We start from the raw sequence: 15,141 nt of genomic DNA, 5'->3' as shown, positions 1-15,141 counted from the left end.
GCTATCTCACAGAAGTGCTCTGTTTGTTAACAGAGTTGTTGAATGTTAAAATAAGGTGAATTAAATAAAAAATAAGGAACATCCTGGATCTGTTTTTTCGCTCTTCTTTATTCTTTTTTTATGTATTATAGAAGTATCGGATCGGGACTCGGTATCGGCAGATACTCAAAATCAAATGACTCGGACTCAGTCTCGAGGGCAAAAAAACCTGATCGGGACATCCCTAATATTTATATTAATCTTTGCAAATCGCTAGCGCGCTTCACGATGAATGCGGCTGTTTACACTCAGGGGACATTACGGCATGTTTTCTATGTACGACGTTCTCAATATAATTCATAATCCCACGTTTATAATGAACAACGCGTTATGGTTATTGTGTTACAAACGGTGTACGCACAGAACAGAGGGGCGGGGTGAGTAAAGCTCATTATCATTTAAAGACCCATGCACTCAAACGGCGTGCTGAAAACAGAGCTGTTTTTGACCAGGTAAAATTAGTGTTTTCTTACAATACTAATGAGAATTTTTAATTAAAGTATATTACAAACTTTTCATTTAGACCCTAAAGAATCATATTAGCTTGTACAAAAATGGCATTATATGACCCCTTTAAAGCAAAATAAAAAAGAATCTTGAAGCAAACTATTCAGAATTGCATACAACATACTAACATACTACTGTACATACATACTATTTATGCAAACAATACTATTTATGCAGTATACAGTATATGTGCTTGACTAGACCTTCCATTTCCAGTGTGATGAATAAACTGCAAGTAGCTAAATATCAGCCATATATTTAACATTATTTGATCAGGCTCTCATGATTTAAGATTAAAGAATTGGAAACCAATTTCATTTCTGTGTTAAAAACTGAGCAGCAGGTCATACGACAACTATGTAGCAAAACAATATTTCAAAAAATAAACTAAAAAAATCAAATAATACAAAAATTATATAAAATTATTATTATATTATTATTAAAAAACAGTGATTATTAAAAAGCAATAAGGCTGTAACCATTATAGACACACATATTTAGATTAGTGGGACCAATATGCAGTTCATTCTAAAATTACTATCACCATCTATTAGTGGATGATTTTTAAAATTCACAAATGTGAATGATAATGGATAAATTTCACCAGGTATCATTGACCTCCTTGGTTATATCCTTGAATACCCTGCAGTACGCTAGTATTCCATAGCCTCTGAGTTGTAATTATACTCATAAAGTGACAAGGACAAATGGGATGTCTGTATGCGTGTGTGTGTGTGTGTGTGTGCGTGTGTGTGTGTGTGTGTGTGTGTGTGTGTGTGTGTGTGTGTGTGTGTGTGTGTGTGAGAAAGGGCTGAAGGATAATCGGCCTGCCTTATTAATGACACCTTAAAGACACCAGGACTTCTTGCCCCCCTCTACTCTATCCTCTCTATGTTTCTCTCTCTCTTCGTCACACTCTTCGAGATACCCACAGAGACACCTCAGAGACTGTGACACTGTCATACCTCTGACACATGCACGCACACAGAGGCCCAATTACAGCTAAAGAGGTCTGATGGATTCACTGCAGGCAGCCACAACCCGCCTCTTGAGTCCAAAAATATTGCTGCCACTGCCCTCATACACACAAAACACATCATTCTTGAAGCAAACGTCAACACAAGGTCAGCTGGCCCTATTTTCCATTATAACAGAGCCAAGAATTACTACAGTAAATGTGTATACATTTAAAAAAGTGATACATTAATTTCAAGTGGTAATCAGCACTATTAATATTGCTCATATTTAAGGTTAAGGATTTGAACAAACCATTTTGTACCCTCCAAATCATGTGATTTGTTGAGGATATTACTTTTCAAAGTGATGGCCAAAATGTCTATTGAAAAAATGCTATTGAAGTTAGAAACGTGTATACCAATGTCGTATCTAACTTTAAAGATGGTCCCTAAATTTGCGAATATCGAATGTCCAAAGTACAATGTCAAGCCAACTTAATGCCAGTATATCACTGGGAAACTCTTAGCATGAAACGTTGCAAGTTACGTTCATATTCTGAGTCCATCTGCTTGCCTGTAGCTTATATAGCATAGCCTACATCACTAATAAGGTGCTAGTTTGGTATTTTATATCATTGTATTAGTTCTTTAAGCGTTTTATATGTCTGGGCAGGGGAATCATGGAGTATGACGTATAAGTTAAGGAAACTAAACAACCGAGAGAAATATATGTCTACCTCAGATTTAACGTTTGATCTGTACATCAGCATCGGGGAATAACATTATAATCTCGTTCAGGGTAGAGAAAGCTGCTTACATATAAGCTACACAGGGAAAGTAACCGTGATCATCTTTTACGCATATATACTTGCCCTGATAATCATAACATGTGACATATACGCTTGCTCCATTTCTGTAAATCCGTTTTAATGAATGAATGAATGACTACCTATTGCTTTGGTCTTTGTCAACACGCGCTTGCACCACCTGCTGGTAAGAACGACTAACAGCAGATGGAGATCATGCATCGGCAATCTACTGCTATTCCTGCAGCTCCCGGATGTGAAACATTGAATTTTCTGTTGAATTTGAACCACTGAATTTGTGGAAGCGAATTTGTAAAGCGAAATAAAACGGACCGAAAATTGTCTGTCGAATATTATAGGTTGAATTTATAAACAGAATGAATATTTTGGAAGTGAATATGGATTATTGAATTTTTTAACAATGAAAATGTGTGTGAAATGTTTTGAATTGAAATATTCACAGCTTAAATATGCAACTATGTTGAATTTCACTCCATAAAAATGCAAGCCCTAAAAATACAATGCATTAACATGCAAGCACGGTTAATGCAATGCATATTTTTTTTCATGTAGTGCAATTCAACAAGCTTTTTTTTGTTTCAAAATCAATTGTCATTAATTTTATTCCATAAAACTATCCCTTTAAGCACTAAAAGTTGAATTGACAACCGCAATTAGTTGCCGTGTGTGTGTATGTGGCCTGAAAATGAACTCAGAACACCTTAGCAACCACATACCAATGTCCTGGCAACCTCTCACAATACTGGGGTTGGGCTCTTTTGACTTGGTCTAGTAAACAATACCCTAGCAACCAACCACCCAAGCAACCACACAGCAATGCACTAAATATCACTCAGAACACTTAAGCAACCACATAGGAACACCCTAGCAACCTCTAACAACACTAAAGCATCATAGACACATCATAGGACATAGGTCCAGAAAGCAATACCCTAGAAACCACCCAAAACTCCCTAGCAACGGCTTATAAACATAAAAAGTCTGTTTAGAACACGTTAGCAAGTAGAAATGTCAAAATCTAGTTTATTAGGCAACTTGCTGTATTGATATATCACTCTATGCACACAAAACTGAATACATGAAAGAGGAGGAGGAGGAGGGAAAGGAAGATGGAGAAAGCTAGATTATTAAAAATATCTATTACACAGAAAAATACAGACAAACTCCCTGTCCATACATCCTTTATGCTACTTGCACTGGTGCTCTCCTTTTCCTTATTTCAGCGTTTCCATCCATTACAGCATAGCTCCTCGCCGCCTCAGTACTAATTCTGCTGCTCATTGCACCTCAGTGACCCCTTCAGCACTAATAGCTTCCCATGATCTGATATGATGTTAATTCTGCTGTCTATTGCACTTCTGTGACCCTTTCAAAGATAAAAAAAGGTTCCCAGGCAACATCTGCATAACTAAAGACAGTCTGATCAACCTGTCTGAGCCTTGCCCTGGACTCTCCTCCATAATTATAAACAGCATAGCACTATTGGGGGGTCTGATAGACAAGCAATGGTGTTTCGCGGTACAGCCATGACTCTGTGCTGAGCCGAAATGACACCTTGCTACCCCTACGGAGCAGTGAATTGTAGGACATTTATCTCTGCTGTACTAATCAATCAAGTTAAATGAAGGCAGGAATAAATCAGACATCCAGCCAGGCACAGTCATTCATCAGGGTACAGATGAGTTGTCCTCCGAGAAATTAACTCTCACTCGCGCACACACACACACGCTTACACACCAATGAGGGAGTTACAATAAGAGATGGGTTTGACGTGTGTGTGTGTGCTTGTATGTCTGGAAAAAAGCAGAGTGTGTGTTGGTTTTAATTTCTTTGCACTTTGCTTTGGGCACATCATGCTCATCATAATAACTAATGTACGCTGGCTGCCACTGTTGACAAAAGCCATCGAACCAGCTTAAACTGGAGTGGCAGATTAACTATGTTCTACAGGGGTTTCTTCAGATGCATGGAAATAATTCCCAGGACATGCAGACAAAACGACTCTCCGGAAAAATAAATAAATAAATTGCTTAAATGAAGTGTTCACAACTAATTCAAGAGATATTGAGCAAATGAATGGAGAGGGACAATCCTCAATTCCTCAAAGTTCATCCACTTTTTCATTATTATTATGAGTTTATTTTTATATGAACTACAAAATCGGGGAAAAAATATCCATTGTTCATAATTTGCATCTCGGGTACAAATATAGTATAACAAAATTATAAATGTAACAACTATAAAAAAGATATGCATTATTACATAACAATCATTGATAAGTTTGAGGCTCAGTAAGTTTTTTTTTAGTTTTTTTTTAAAGAAATGTATACTTTCATTCAGCAATGATGCATTACATTGATCAAATGAGAGAGTAAAGACATTTCCAATTTTACAAAAGATTTAAATTGTTAAATTGTAATCATATTTTACAATATTACTGTTTTATAGTATTATTTATCAAAAAAAATTAGCCTTGGTGAGCAAAAGAAACTTCTTTAAAAAACATTCAAAAATATCACCGAGCACAAACCTTTGAACGGTAGTGTCCTTTGTTAAATCAGAAATTAATTTATTACCACTGTTTTAAGATCAAGCAAGATCTGTGGACTGAACAAACATGCAAACTGTAATCCTTCTATGGTTGTTGCTCACTTTGCCTTTCAGGAAATCAGCTGGAAGAACTGTCTGTAACCTGATTAATATTCATGAGTCATGCTGATAAGGTTATAATGTGTCCCTCCCCAACATTTCTAAAATGTCAATATGAATGAATGATTGAGAATGGGAAGAACTTAGCATTCAAACTACACACTGCCACTCATTCCCTAAAACCAGCCTCTCCTAAAATAAAGATGTTCTTTTGACGCTGCAGCATCAAGCTGAAGAACTATATGCCTACTTAAAGAGATCTAATCAGTGTCCTTTATAAAAAATCAAAACATCTCATGAATATTTGAGTGACGCATTTCCATATTCTAAGCGTTTGTGCCACTGCAGGCGTCAGGAGCCTGGAAAACAACATTGTAACAATACATACCTCATCATAAGTGTACCGAGATTCAGCTCTCTTTGATTTCAAATCCCACAGCACCACGATCCCAGACTCAAATCCTATTATGAGCTAAAACGAGAAGAAAGATGTGGGGGGAACAAGAAAAGAAGGAAAATACAGTCAGTCTGTAAACTGATGAGAGTTCATGCAGGTAGCTAAGTAAAACTAAAAGTAAATAATGTGTTTCAGCAGAGTAAATATTAAATAGCTGTTAGAGACATTTTAAGTCCTTTCATCTGATTGCTAATCCAAAACAAATCTTCATTCATTCTCAAACAAAATCAATAAATCAGACAAACCGATCTGCTCTAAACATGGAAGAAATGTGCAAAGCAAGTTGGTATGATTTTCATATAATTTGTCTTGCTTTCTGTTTTAAATATTATCCTGTACACTACTGTATGACTTCAGAAGTCTTGAAATACTGCAAAAGCACTTTTATGGTGCTTTTGTATTGTTTCTTAAGCTCCAAAGCTTCAGTCCACACTCCACAGTTATTATAAATGCATGGAAAAGAACAGGAAATTAATCAAAATTTCTTTTAAAAGTGACAACAAGTCTCCTGTCATCTGATTAAACCTCTTTGTTCTTCTTAGAGATTCAGTGATGGTATATGAATTGATAAAGTGTCAGAGTTCTTTCAGCCAAGAGGGAGGAACAATGTCTCTAAGGACTTTAAGACCCATTAAGAACTGAGCGGACCTGTTATGGATCGATGCCCCGGTCAGGGGCAGATGTTGGATGGGAGAGAGAGAGAGAGAGAGAGAGAGAGAGAGAGAGAGAAAGAGAGAGAGAGAGAGAGTGGATCATCACTGTAAAGGCGCCTATGAGGAGCTCCCAGCTGCCAGAGAAAGAGACAGACAGTTTGTCATCCATACGAAGGCAAAACCCCAGCAGGTGCATGCCGGTCTCTCTGCTCCCCTCTGACTGTGCACTGGCAATTAGCGAAGGTAAAATGAATGTCTAAAAAGATGCATTTGGAAGTAGCTGGAGCATTTGTTCATCTCCTTCATATCTTCTCAATCATTTGTTTTCAAAAACAACATAATTTGCTAACAAGCTGTGTGAGATTAGACCCAATTACTGAACTGTGCTGCACCATAGGAAAGCAATGTCTTGTGAGTTCAGAATAGAAAGAAACAAAAGCTTTGTGCAACGCAAGGGAAATTAATTATTCATGTCAAGGAGTGTTGATTTGTTTTCATGTAGTTTTGCAGGCATCTCCATACCTTGCCCTCATCCATAGGATTGTCACTAATGTGAACGACTGGGCCGGGGTGGGCCTTGGAGGACCTGTGGGAGAGAGACAGATTTGGGATTGGTGTTAGTCAAGGAGAGGATCGAGGAGTTCAAACACATGATATAGTATGAAGACAGTGAGGAAACAATCCTTGGGGATGTGTGTGTTTGAGTGTGTGAGATAGAGAGAAACTAAGGAGAAAGGACATGTTTTAAAATGACATTTTATATATTTTTTTATATAATATACATTACAGTTCCATAGTTTGTGGCCGATTAGATGGGTTTTTTTTTTAAAGATGTCTAGCCAAGGCTGCATTCATTTGATCCCAAATACAGATAAAACAATAATATTGTGAAATATTATTACAATTTAAAATAACTGTTTTCTATTTTATTATTTTTTATTTTAAAATGAAATTTATTCATGATATGGCTAAACTTAATTTTCAGCATCATTACTCCAGTCTTCAGTGTCGCATGATCCTTCAGAAACCATTCTAATATGCTGATATGGTGCTCTGCTCAAGAAACATTTCTTATTATTATCAATGCTGAAGACAGTTATGTTCCATATATTCGTGGAAACGTGATTTTTTTTCCAGAATTCTATGATGAATATAAAGTTAATATAACTTTAATATAACATTACTTTGATTAATTGAACGCATCCTTGCTAAATAAAAGTATTCATTTCTTTCTTTTTTTAAATGACCCCAAACTTTTGAATGGTAGTGTTTGTAGTCATTTGTGTCATGTAAGTATGAGTATGATTATGTTTCCCAAGATGCACCACAGAATGAATATCAGTTCAACACACACCAACACTCAAACGCATACCCATACATATTCCTAAGACACCAATATCCCGCAAAAAACATCATAGCACCAAACACCAAAGTCCAGCACTAACTGGGATCATAGTTTTATCACCACTGAAATAGGGATAAAAATATCCTCTTAAACAATAGAGAAGGATTTAACAAAAGAGTGGGATTCTTGCCATGCAAAGCTCTTCAAAATGACAGGGTTTTACATAATGCATCGAATAATTCATGACAGGCCCCTATAGAGGCATCTTATATTTAATGTTGTCCAAATGAAACCAACCTAATATGAATTTTCCCATCCACATACTTACACCATTTGGCTTTTGAAATAATGAAATATATAAGTCTCCACTGACATTCAGACAGTCAGTTTCAACCTCAAGATTATTCACAGCTAAAATGTCATTAAATACATAAAAGAAGCTTTGAGATCTCCCCGGGACACAATGGTGTAAGCTAAAAATTCTACAAGACCACTGCTGCCCACTCATTTACAGCCAATGAATAATATACCCTCATTACTTTAGTTAAGAAACAGAGCAAAGTATTTCATCCTAATAAATATGGCACTGTAAAAAGGCAGTGTATCAGCTGTTCTATGGTATCTTTCTCTCTAAACATTACAAAACATGCTGCCTTGCCATTAGTAGGTGTTACTTTAGCATGGACTGTACTGTGGACACCCATAAGGCATTGACTGTACTGGCAGGAGTCTTATTCCTTTGTACCCTCTGACTACCCAGCAGGCCAACTGTGCTGTTGACGGCTCTCAGGCACAGGCTTAGACGCCTATAGTGGTGACAGCCGTGGCATAGACAGGGGTCCTTCTCTCCCCTCCAGTTACATTCTGTTGAGCTACAGCGTGATGAGGACAGACAGAGCAGTATACGTCTGTTATGGTGATGGAGGTTCGACTGACAGGGGTCCTGATCTGCATCTTCCTCCTCCAGTGTTTGTTGGGTGTCTGAAATGTGACTGACAGATACAGCGGGAATAAAAATCTGTAACATGGGACCCCTCACCTTTTCAAAATGACATAATAAGAGGAGTCTTAAGGGTATTTTCACATATAATTTCCTATGTCTGATGTCATAAAATTCCCGGTAATCTAGTTGAGAAGAAAAAGACTATCCCACCATTTTCATCTGCGGCATGCGTTCACCCGACAGAAACCAAACTCAGTTCATGAGGTCAACAAGTACATTTGGCATAAAATTGAGGCCTGTTTATGCACGTGTTTGTTTAGTTGAGACAGAGAGTGAGCGAGAAAGAAAAAGAGAGAGAATGAGAGAGGAGTAGCACCTACACAGAAAGGTCAAGGTGCCGATCATGTTGAGAGGGTGACGGATTGTCAACTACTCTGTTTCTTAGACCTCAAGATTCCTAATTTACGTCCCCACAGTTCCCTCCTATCTCTTAGCCTTTACTTTAGGAGGAGAGCAGGCTGGATTTAGAGAGCCGATCACCATGGCAACAAGAATAGGATGGGCAAAATCTCATTCTGTAACTGCCGCCCTCACTCCGCACTGTCTCATTCACTCAAGACACCTTATGATTACATAATTTCACCAGTTTCACCTACATACACCCTCTTACCCACAATCCTTTTCTGAGGTCCAAAATAATGATTATAGCAAATGCACGTACCTCCTATTCTCACAAATTCTCTCTGATTATAAGCAACGCATGTTGACATGAAGTTTAATTTCCTGTCATAAGGCAAACCACAGCACAGCATCCACTCCCATCGGTGCCAACTGTGCGTGTGCATATGTAAATGTAAGCCAATTGCATCCTGAATTTCCCAGTTTACACATGCACACACACAGTTGGTACCGATGGGAGTGGATGCGATTGCATCCATTTGCTTTAAGCAATGACATCTGTTGTGCAAATTGAGTGTCTGAAATGGATGTCAGACAGTCAATAGACCTTCTATAAACATCATAAAGGTATCTGGTATATACTGTATTAATGACTGTATTTACAGTCTCAACATGCCTCACGTCCTACTGCTGTCTTCTCAACCTTAGCCAAGGAGAGATCTATACACTGTCTTTGTTGGCAGAGAGCTGGATTTATGACAGCACTGTCACACAAACAGACATGCACAGACTCGTTTCGAATTGCAGAGACAATCTGCTTGTCCGGAGGGCATGGATGCGATTCTTTGTGCCTGGCTTTAGATAGCCTATGCCGTTGTCTATGCACCTGTGTACAGCTTCAAATTTAACCTAATGGTGGTGGGTGATATACCGGTAGACACGAATAACTGAATAGAGATTTTTGACTATCGTCTCTAACACGGATAAGCTCACGTGAGGTTGCTGTGCTGCGTGGTCACGAAAGCTTATGGTTTGCATATGTTTTAAAGGTCCCATTGCATGGATTATTTTATTATTTTAGAATGTTTCCTGGGGTGCCCTTATAATGTTAGTATGTTTTTTAGATCAAAAGTTGTTATAATTTAGAAATAAAAGGCATATTTCCTAGCCTGATTTGAGCCTCTGATTTGAACGCTCTGTTTGAAGGGGCGTGTCTGCTGTGAGACTTCAGTGTAAACGCCCACTGCTGTGATTGGCTGCTGTGAGTCTTCAGTGTAAACGCCCACTGCTGTGATTGGCTGACATGCTTGCATATGAAATATCTAGCATTACATGTGGAACTCTCTCGAAAACTTTTACTATTACAGCTATTATACGTTTTTACTATTACAGCTATCGGGATTAACGAAGCGTGAGAAGTTTTTTAAGTATTTAGATCTATTCCCATCACATAAAAGGTTGCAGTGATGAGCATTGAGCAGATGACAGCCTGTTGATCGCGTGAATGAAGATCTTATCATTGCAACGCAGTTTCTGCACTCTCACTAATGATTTCACCAATGCAAACATGAGGTATGTACAGTAAGAGCTTTGTTGTGCAGTGTAACAGCGTCATTGATTTTATAACGAGTTTTGGCAAGTGTCCAGATAAACTTGCGCTGTGTGATTGACAGCTTGGGCGATTGGAAAGGGATTGTTCTTTGATCGCTTTCTGTATATTAATCACAGTTTAAGTAAGATTATTTTCATCCTACTAAGAGAAACGACGTGAAGTTGATCGTTTAGTCACTGGCTTGATTTACTGATGCATAAACAGTATTGAACGACTTTGAGAGAAAGATTATCTGTCTGAACTTGAACAATTACACATCAGAAATTCACATAACCCACTGGTTCTTCAGAGGCTCTGATGAAGGAACTAAAAAAATACTTTTGTGTTCATTTGTACATCCAAACACTGAGCAACTGCCATGCTTCGCTCGTTTGCAAGCCATGATGTCTCTCGAGGAAAAACCAATATCGCGATCATGCAGCTCATTTTCTCATGGGCGGGACAAAATCTTTTTGCGGGCAAAGAAGAGAAAGGGGAGGTAACCTTTCCCCTTATGACGACATAAGGGGAAGATTTCTAGATTCATTCCTAGATTCAAAAACAAGTGATTTAAAACCACTGAAGCGCAATTAGCAGCGAAAGAGAACTGATTTCGCTAAATGCGTGCGCTGTTTCAGAGATGGTTTCTGAGCGTTGTCTGACAGATGTGCACACATGAAGAGTTTTTTGATGCCTAATTGGGCTTCAATGGTTAAATACACATATACTTATATGTAAAAATGACCGTCTTTGCAAGTATCCTCGTTAACAGTCATTTATGTCTTAAGTGAACATAAACAGCTGAGAAAGAAAACGCATGTGTAACAGAACATTGGACCCATGCATTTGATCTTAAATAGACAGAAGCTTAATAACCCTGCTGTCATCAAACAACAAAAAAAGAGAAAATCTCTTAATGCTCTTGACTGAATCTCTTTTGTCTCATTTTAATAAGAACACATGTATATTTAATTTACACAGTGAAGATATGCATGTTTTTTATACAATTTATGTAGGCTAGTGTTTTTTTTATTTCTAGTGCTTAAAGTTTTTCAGATAGGTCTAATTCTTTGTTCTGTTGTAGTTTGTTGTCCTATTGCTTGTAATTAGTTGTTTCGTTCTTATTTTATCAGTAGCCATGGTTCCATTACCCTTCAAATTGCGCAAATTGAAATTGCAAATTTAAAATACGCCCAATGGAAACACGTCAATTTCGCAAAAATTCCCATTTATCGCAAAAAGGTTTTTACCCTCACATGAGGTGGTTTTTCAGGCAATTCGAAAAAGAAATATTTCGCAAAACTCCAATGGAAACAGTTTTTGCGCATTTACAGGTCACCTGACGTAGATGACGCGGTGTGTTTGGACAGAATACGAGAATACGTTCTTTATTAAATTCACATAAGACAAAAGAATTACAGGAATACTGGATTCTAAACCTCAAATAAATGCCACAATCAAGACCTCGAAGCAGATATGAGGGAGAAACACCCAGAAACGCCTCATATGTGCCGCTCACAAGTATAATAAGGGTCGTTTCTTACCATTAATGCTTTGAAAACACACATACATCTCCTTCGATTAATAATAATGGCTAGTGCAGTGGCTGGATTAGTACATAAACCTACCAATGTCCGTTGCCATGGTTTTTGGGATGATTTAACTTATCGCGAGAGGAAAAAATGAAGTTTTAGTCACATAACATCGGACAATGGAAACGGCGTCATTTCTCAATAGTTTTTTGTCGACATTTAGAAAAAAATCGCAAAAGTTTTGCGCAAATCTGTAATGGAAATGCGCCTATTGACTGTTAACTTGTCTTCGGTAAGCTTGTTTTTTTACATAGGCTAGTATTAGTTTTTTGTGACATTGAAATTGGTGACAATAATTATGAAATTTCAATTGTATCAAAAATGTTGGTGATATAAAAACCTATATTTAAAGCAGAAATAACTATATTGTCATATATATATCGTTATCGTGAAATAAAATTGCTCATATCGTGATATAAGGATTTTTGCCATCTCATCCACCTCTACCACCTAAGATGGCTCAGAGTCCCCTTGTCAGTGTGGCATCACAGCACTCCATTATGCCCACCCTTAATCCCCCGACAGCCCACACAGTCAAGTGCCAAACTACATGCCCCCGTACTCTAAAACAACTCACCGCTACTGACATCTGCAGCAACAAACTGTTTTTCTCAATGCCTGGCATCATGCCCGTATCACCCACCATCATATTATCATCCCTACAGCAGAGTAGCAAGCCAGATTTCTCCCTCTCAAACAGACACAGACCATCTTGGTTTGCTGCTGTGCGGTGGCGTAGCTACTGTGAAGTGCATTTTGAGTGTGTTTTTTTATAGAAAGGAGGTTTACATCCACACTTAAATGGCACTGATTTTAAGACACTTTCCATGTTAGCATATTCTTGATATAAGAAGTATTATATATGTTTGCGTAATTGATTTGAAAATAATCCAGCATGAAAAGATGTTTAACCCTCTCAACTGTTATACATTTTAAAAGTAAAATAATTTGATCATTAACAAATACAAATCATTTTTACTAGCATAAATATATTTGGCTGTTAAAATACATCATGTACAACCCTGTTATCGCATGAGATTCCTCCCATTACAAAACATGTATTATTCTTTACAATTGTGAAACTGTTACCCAATTTATTGCCTAATAATACCAGTGAGGCCATTACAGTAAATGTGATTTATGCTAATTTTGTTGTGTGTGTGTGTGTGTGTGTGTGTGTGTGTGTGTGTGTGTGTGTGTGTGTGTGTGTGTGTGTGTGTGTGTCAGAGAGACAGTGGAGAAAATTCCCTGCTCAGTGACATGAGAGTAAAGCCATGTTGACTTGCCCCCTTTAGTCTGTCACTACAGGTACAACTGCAAAGGGCGGAGCAGCTCTTTCAACAGTTGCCCTTCCTGTCGCAAGGGAAACAACGTGTCTGTCTGCTAGTGTTCGTATGGGTAAGTGCTAAAGCAGGAGGTGAGACAGGACATCTGTCTATACTTCCACTGATCCGATCCGACACCTGTAAATGCATGTGTCTGTGTGTGCGCGCGTGTCTACACTGTCTGGGTCTCAAAGGCACTGCAGTCTTTTCAACGGGTCAGGGAGGAAAACAAAACTGCTGACAAAATGTTAAAATGAATAATTGAAGAACTCTGAGTATGAGTAGAGCGATGGAGGGAGAGCAGGTGAATTGACAATTTAAAATGGCACTTGATTGAAATGATTGCTTAGTTACAAATAAAACATAACAAGGCTACAGGAACAATGACAGATGTGACACATATGATATATTACAAATCAGATTTCTGGATTCAGTGAGATTACATTTCATTTCAAATGTGTGTGTGGCACTCACAGTTCAATGGCTTTGTTCCACATGATGGTGTATCCTGAGAGGGTAAAGGACTCCACATTCACAATGTGGATGTTTCCTCGTTCCGAGCCAATGTACAACCATTTACTTTGGAAGGGCAGATGACAGAACGTTATCCTAAAAAAAAAGGATAAAAAAGAAAAAAGAAAGAGTAAACATATTATTATTATTTATAACCTATCAAATGTATAAATTAATAGAACCACTCACATGCAAAACACAAATGCCTCATATGTCTCCACTGAAATCGTAAAACGATTTCTTATCTGAATTTATAAGATAGATTCCCGACAACACATATTTCCATTGTATTCTCAGGTGTCATATTAGGTTATTTTTGTCTCATGCTATCAGAGAATTTGTTCAAATCAACGCTTAATCTTGATCCAGCAGTCTGTATTCTCATACATCATACTTTAAATTCTAGGGTTCAGCTGCTCAAAATTCACTGCAGACGTCGTAGTATACTGCTGCAAAACAGATATTTGAGCAACCTCACATAAGAGCACAAGGGATTAGATACACTGGAACTTATGCTCTTGGAAGTTTCTTCTGGAATAACAAAACCATTTCAGTTCTATAAAATATGGGACGCTTTTCTCTCCTATGTGGAAAGGTAATTTGATGTAGAAGGATGGACTCATGTACATTTAGTTCAAGACCAATTTACCTGAGATATGTAATTCAGTCAAATTTTATAGACTGCATGTCAGCAATTGATTAATTTGTTTATTTCCCTTAAACAAATAAGGCAGACACGTCTAAGACTTTTCATAACTTCCCAAGCATAATTTCCAGCTCTTCTTCCAAGTCTACTTATCTATGAAAGAGCAACCTTTGAGAAATACAATTTTCATGTGGGAACTGCAGGTAAGATAGGTTGCACCAAAAGCCTAGAGCATATAGAATTTAGTACATTCAATGTCAGGATATTTTAATTGCTTTATCAAGGAACCACACAATTTTCTTTCAACCAAATATGTTTGCATGTAATTTGTCATTCCTGAGCATAAAAAAGCTTTGTTTAGCTGAGCTGCTGCTTGCTTAACTCAGATTTCTGCAGTACATCCTAGAAGGACAAAACTGCAGGAAAAAAAGTTACTGGAGTAAAGTGTTGGGCTTCTGTTAAATTACCACTAAAACAGACATATTACTCAGTCTAAGGACTATAAATATATATTCGGTTTCCAAAACTCACACGCATCTTGATGACCACAGGTTTTTCAGAAAAGGTAGAGCACATGGTATCATTTTATGAACAAAAGGCTTGTTTGTTTTGGTGCTGTGCAAACGGCTTGCCTCTCACCCCTTTCACACTCCTTTTTCCCAGCAACACTAGTGCACACACACACACCTGCCCCCGACA

The 15,141-nt window shown here is 37.7% G+C and overlaps 1 protein-coding gene across 2 annotated transcripts in view; it reads right to left on the bottom strand.

The window, feature by feature from the left end:
- The window catches only part of stxbp5a (syntaxin binding protein 5a (tomosyn)), an 85,000-nt gene that overhangs the window by 30,747 nt on the left and 39,112 nt on the right, over positions 1-15,141 (bottom strand). For both annotated transcript variants that reach the window (XM_079887266.1, XM_079887265.1), the window contains exons 5-7: positions 13,758-13,892; positions 6,611-6,674; positions 5,367-5,450 (exon numbers count right to left, since the gene is read on the bottom strand). In XM_079887266.1, the coding sequence (XP_079743392.1) occupies positions 5,367-5,450; positions 6,611-6,674; positions 13,758-13,892 (283 nt within the window). The remainder of the gene's footprint in view (positions 1-5,366; positions 5,451-6,610; positions 6,675-13,757; positions 13,893-15,141) is intronic.

Source organism: Squalius cephalus, assembly GCF_949319135.1.
Source record: "Squalius cephalus genome assembly, chromosome: 12".
NCBI classification, from domain to species: Eukaryota; Metazoa; Chordata; class Actinopteri; order Cypriniformes; family Leuciscidae; genus Squalius; species Squalius cephalus.
The sequence above is the reverse complement of the archived record's forward strand: the minus strand, read 5'-3'. Positions and strand labels throughout refer to the sequence as shown.